The sequence below is a fragment of the Nannospalax galili genome, unplaced genomic scaffold, assembly GCF_000622305.1.
Source record: "Nannospalax galili isolate Female #2095 unplaced genomic scaffold, S.galili_v1.0 scaffold952, whole genome shotgun sequence".
Classification (NCBI taxonomy): domain Eukaryota; kingdom Metazoa; phylum Chordata; class Mammalia; order Rodentia; family Spalacidae; genus Nannospalax; species Nannospalax galili.
The window spans coordinates 106,909-112,401 of record NW_008331504.1 but is presented as its reverse complement, the minus strand read 5'-3'; the positions used below and the strand labels follow the sequence as shown (position 1 = coordinate 112,401).

Genomic DNA, 5,493 nt, shown 5'->3' with positions numbered 1-5,493 from the left:
TCCCCCCGGCACCTCCTCTTTCAACGACCCGGCCCTTCGACGACTCCTTCCCAGCCACCCTTCCCGGCTGGGCCTCTTTCCTCGGTCCCACCCACACCGAGCTTCTCAGCGGGAGACGGTCCTCCCTCGCAGGCCCCGCCCCATCCCGGTCCCGCCCCCCCGGACGCCCCGCCCCATCTTCAGTTCTGGGTCCCGACTGCACCGCCCAGCCCAGGCCCTCCCGCCTTGCCCTCTTGCGGTCCACACTTCTTTGAGCTCGGCGTCTCCCGTCCTCCCCCGTTAGGTCCCGCCTACCTCCAGCGACCCTCCAATGGCCGCGCTCGTCAGGCTTCTGGACACCACCTGGGCGGGCGGACGAGGAGGTGGGGAGAAGTGCGGGCGTCGGCCGGGCCTCGCCCCCTTCTGCGGTCCGCGTCTTACCTCGGTGTAAGCGGAGAAGTCCAGCACGGCTCGCAGCGGCGCGGAGGAGGCGACTGAGGCGAAGACCAGGTGGGGGAACTGCGAGAGGAGGGCCGTCGGCCTGGAGCGAGGAGCGGTGCCCGTGCCCGAGCCCTCAGCCCCACGGGTGCCCGCGCCCGAACCCCTCAGCCCTAGTGACCACGCGTGGGTAGGGAGGGACATGGGCATGTCGCTGTTGTAGGAGTTCGGGTTGCCAGAGGCCAACCTTCCCCCCGCCCCCCGGTCCCCTCCGGCCCCTGGAGAGGTTCTGGGGACCTTTAGCCGGGTCCAGGCCGCCAGCGAGCCAGCGTAGGAGCCTCCGAAGCAGATCCAGGGGCTGGAGGAGGACAGGTTGAGGAGGCCAGAGAGTGCCTGGCGGGCCGAGGCCACATCCGCCAGCCTGGGGAAGAGCAACGGTTGGTCACTGCACCCCTGGAGGTCCCCTGTGGATGTGGGGGACCGGGACCCAGACAAGACCGCGTCCAACTCTCTGTTCAGGATGTCTCAGGTCAAAGGGGGAAGGCCAATCCACCCTCCTCTTCCTGTCTTGGATGGGAAAGGAAAAGTTTACAGCACTTCAGATGAACCCGCGAGAAAAGGAGAAGCCGCAGCCAGTCAAGGAGGGTTCCTCAGAGGAGGAGGGGTCCTAGGCAGGATGGACTAAGGAACTGGGGATCCAGAGAAACCCTAAGAGAAAAGGAGATGCTAGGGTGTGTCTGAAGCCCTTCTCTTCCCTAAGGCTCTTCCCGTGCCTTTCTAAGATGCTTCCCGGTCAGGGCCCTGCAGCTGATGTTAGAAGCCAGTTGAGTTTATAGAGACGATTAAGACAGACAAGGAGATGGAGCCCAGGGGGTAGAGACAGCCAGAAAAGACAGAACGACAGATCGGGCAGGGGAGGGCGAAGTAAGCATGATGGAAATCCATAAAGCAGCAAGATAAGGCTGGGGGAAAGAAGTGGCGGTGATTGGTGACTGCGAGGCCTCTCCTTGAAGACGGAAGAGTTCCGAGCTCCAGGCAGGGGACGCACCTGTCAGTCTGTACCACAGCGAGCATTTCAGGGTGGCTGAGCTACAGGGTGAGGGAACGATTCACTGGGGGCCTTTGTGACTCAGATACTTCTTCCGAGCAGCGCGGGATGTGAGGGATGTGAGGCAGGGAGGGTCATGATCCAGTTGATGCTTGGACTGGATTCCTGTTTCTACTTGGAAGTCAAGGGCAGAAATAGGATGTGGCTATAATCTTAGGATGAAATAGTGGGCAGTCTGGAGAAGCTGGCCACAGTGAGACAGTCACAGAAATATGCCTACCTCAGACAGAAAGGCAAAAATGGAGGGTAAAAGAAAGGCAGGAATAGGAAGAGATGGAAGGAGAGAGAAGACACCATGGGAGAGGAAAAATGGAAACAGACTCAGAGGTTAACAGGCATGAGCGACACAGATATGGGGGTGCCAAGACGGGCAATCTCAGTCCATGACAGACGCTGCCCTACTCCCACTCACGCATGCCGACTGGACAGGTAGCGAAGCTGGGCCATGTCCAGGCCCCCAACAGGCAGACTCAAACCATAGAATCTGTGTTCCAGGCCTATCACCAGGGCTCCCCAGGCAGGGGCCAGGGCTGCAGGATGCCCTGTGGAGAGCACGTGGTGGGGAGGTGGATATGAGCCGAGACGGAGCCCTGCCACCCGAAGTTCCCCTTCTGGTCCTCACCAGCTTCCCAACTCTTGCGCCTTACCTGCCATCACTGAGCTCGGCCCAAGGCTGCTTTCACCCCCGATGTGCAGAAATACAGGTGCATCTTGGCCAGCCCTGTATTGGTCATTCACCCAGTACCTCTAAGAGTGGAGATGACAGAGAAAAAAATGGCACTGTGAATGGCATCCTGACTCCTCTTACTTCAGCCTTTCTAAGAAGTTTCCCCTATGTACTCGGTGGATTCCATGGCAGGCTTATTTGTGTGTTCACTTCTCTTGTTTAGCTCATCTAGAACACATAACTGTAAGATCTACAGGGTTTGTGTGGGGTGTGTGTGTGTGTGTGTGTGTGTGTGTTTATTATGTCCCTGGGACAGAAGAGACTAGCTGGTATTTGACATTTGGTATTTTGTGAAGTAGTAATTGTAGAATCGGCTGAATGTAGCTAGATTTAGGAATAGTGTCCAAGAGGAGTGACCTTTGGAGATTGCATAAAGGGGTGGCCATGGGAAAGGGGAATGTGTTTATTCCTTCAAGAGATTTTTGAATACCTGTCACAACTGATTGCAAAGCTAGTTCAATTTGCTACATATTAGAATCTTCCTTCCTTCCTTCCTTCCTTCCTTCCTTCCTTCCTTCCTTCCTTCCTTCCTTCCTTCCTTCCGTCTTTCTGTCTTAGTTCACCCACATTGACCTTACATTCACTTTGCAGTTCAATAATGACTTTGAAGCTGGGTATGGTGGTACATGGCTTTAATCTTAGCACTTGGGGGGCAGAGGCAGATAATATATCCCAGTGAGTTGAGGCAGCCTGGTCTAATTAGTGAGTTCCAGGCCAACTTCGTGGTGAGACCCTGTCTAAAGAAAACAATGAATGACCTTGAACTCCTGAGCCTCCTGTGTCCACCTGGCAAGTGCTGGGATTGGGTAGAGAGCTGGGCAGGGTAGAGAGCAGAAAAAAAAGCACATAGACTGGGTGAAGAGTAAGCTGACTGCGGACAGGACAGGGTCCTCGCTTTGCCTCACCTGCAGGAAGGTTCGTCGATCTGATGTATTGAAGGGGTCTAGTGGCTGTTCCAGCCACCCAAGTCTGGGGACAGTCACAGCACCAGAGCCAAGGCCTGAGCTCAGGTGTTGACCAGAGCTCTCCTGAAACCTCTCAATGTGTTCTCTCAGGCGCCTGAGAAGCAAGGCTGGGACACAGAGGGATGGGAGTCAGGCTGGGCTCCATGGGCATCCCTGCTTTACTCTTCACCCCCACTTACCTGGAGCTGAGAGACCCCAGAGGGAAACCAGGAGCAGGAGGCTCCACCATGAAGTCTTGACCACCATGCTGTCCAGTGCTCTGTGCAAGGAAGGTGCTCTGCTCTCCCTGATAGTGACAACCTATATTATGTCTGCAGGATCGCACTGTGTCTTTCATCAGAAGCTCATGTTTCTTTTGGAAAGTCTCCCCTGGCAGGTCAGGCGTCTGTAGGAATCGCTAAAGCAGAGCCAGACGCCAGAGACTGCTGAGGCTGCTGACATCCAAGTCCTCTGCACCTGGCTTTCTCTCCCCTCCCCTTAGTCTCTTCGCACTGTGCCTTAGTTTCCCCCTCTCTGCTGTCAGGCTTTCCCATCTCCCTTGCACTTCCCAGTTATCCATAGTACTGTTGTGCCATGTCTCCCTGGCTCATCCCTCTACCTCGGTACCCTCTTGTACTCCTCACCCCTTCCTCCTTTCCTCAGCCCCGTCTCTGCTTCTCCTCCTCTGTTCTTTGGTCCCATGGTCTCATCCATCCTCCCATTTCTGACCACCGCCCTGTCTGACCCAGAATCCCACCACTCTTCTTTAAAGTCCTTGCAGTTTTGTGAACACAGTGGGCTTGCCCTGCCTCAGAACCTTACCCTTGTTTTTTCTCTCCATGGGAGCTATTTCTTCATAAATTTATGGGGTTTGCTTCTATACCTTAATTAGATCTTTAATGTTGTCTGTTCAAAAAGATCTTCTAAGGTCATTTTCATTAAAAATGGCCAAACTGGAACATGGAGATGTAGCTCAGTTGATAGAATTTTTCCTAGCAGGCATGACACCCTAGGTTTAATTCCCAGCACCGCAGAAACCAGCTGTAGTCGTTCAAGTCTGGTACATCTGTCCTCCCATCACTCAGGAGGTAGAGGCAAGGATCAGAAGTTCAAAGTCATCCTCAACTATAAGTAGCCAGTTTGAGGCTGGCCTAAAATACAGGAGGAAAAACTTAATTGCCAGGCCTATGGCCCTCCTCTCTTCCTCTATCCAGTTTGATTTTTATTTAGGATGTTTATTTTATGTGTATGAATGTATTGCTTGCATGTGTGTAAGTGCACCCATGTCGTGCAGTGATGGAGGAGGTCAGAAGAGGGCAAGGGATCCCCTGGAACTGGAGTTACAGACAGTTGTTAGCAGCCATGTGGGTGCTGGGAATTTGACTAGAAGTTAGTTCTAGAAGGTTGGGATTCTTGTCTGTTGCTAAACAGTAAATTCCCAGAACGTGTACATGGTGAGTAATCAATAAATCTTTGTTCAGTGATAATTTATCTGCTAATTCTGCTGGTTCTACTATAAAACTGTAGGAAACCAGGATGCCACGCCCTAGGGTGCCCCGGCCAGCGGGGCTTCAACATTGGGGGGTCGGAAGAATAACCTGAAGGAATGAAACAAACAAGGAATGCGAAGAAATGGAGGCAAGACAAGGTTCTGATCAAGCCTCAAAATTTTATTGAAAGCAGCAGGCATATATACTGGTAGTTGGGAGGGGGAAGGTGCTGGGCAGACGCTAATTGGTGTTGTTAGATGGATGCTATAGCTAGGGAGGGTTATTCAAGGGGCATTTCTTATCCTAAAGGAACATCTGCTAACTGCTATGGTGAGCATAAAACATTTCTCAAGGCTGACTTAGCCTGGGTCACAAAGTTGTTTTTCTACATTCTTTAACTAAGTGCTATCTTATAGAAACTTACAGAAAACCATTAAGCTGTTTTTTCTCAAGGCCATAAAGATTTGCAGGAAACCATAAAGCTGTCTTTTTCTCAAAGCCATAAAGATGGTTTTCTTCTTGCCTTTTGGCTCCCAACACTAGGGTGAGGTGAGCCTAAAACTTATAGGTCCAGGCTGCATTCTCTGCTAAAAGGGAGGGGCACTGAAAACAGTGGCTCTGATAATCCCTGCCTTGCAGAACACTGTTGGGCTGGCAGGAGGAGGTGGCCTGGTCATAAAAGTGCAGGCTCCCTGCTCTGTGGGAAAGCGTCTTGGTCAACAACCCTTAGCTCATCTCCTTGTCCTAAACAAATAACTCAGCTATCCCTGGCTAAGAGATTAGGCCAGGTTAAAGGTTTACTCCTGA

General features: G+C 52.7%; 1 protein-coding gene across 1 annotated transcript in view; it reads right to left on the bottom strand.

Moving 5' to 3' along the window:
* Positions 1-3,463, bottom strand: part of Prss16 (serine protease 16) — a 6,496-nt gene extending 3,033 nt beyond the window's left edge. The window contains exons 1-7 of the mRNA XM_008826647.2: positions 3,397-3,463; positions 3,158-3,324; positions 2,173-2,272; positions 1,938-2,067; positions 715-838; positions 421-498; positions 295-342 (exon numbers count right to left, since the gene is read on the bottom strand). Coding sequence (XP_008824869.1) covers positions 295-342; positions 421-498; positions 715-838; positions 1,938-2,067; positions 2,173-2,272; positions 3,158-3,324; positions 3,397-3,463 — 714 coding nt within the window. The remainder of the gene's footprint in view (positions 1-294; positions 343-420; positions 499-714; positions 839-1,937; positions 2,068-2,172; positions 2,273-3,157; positions 3,325-3,396) is intronic.
* Positions 3,464-5,493: the final 2,030 nt, after the last annotated feature.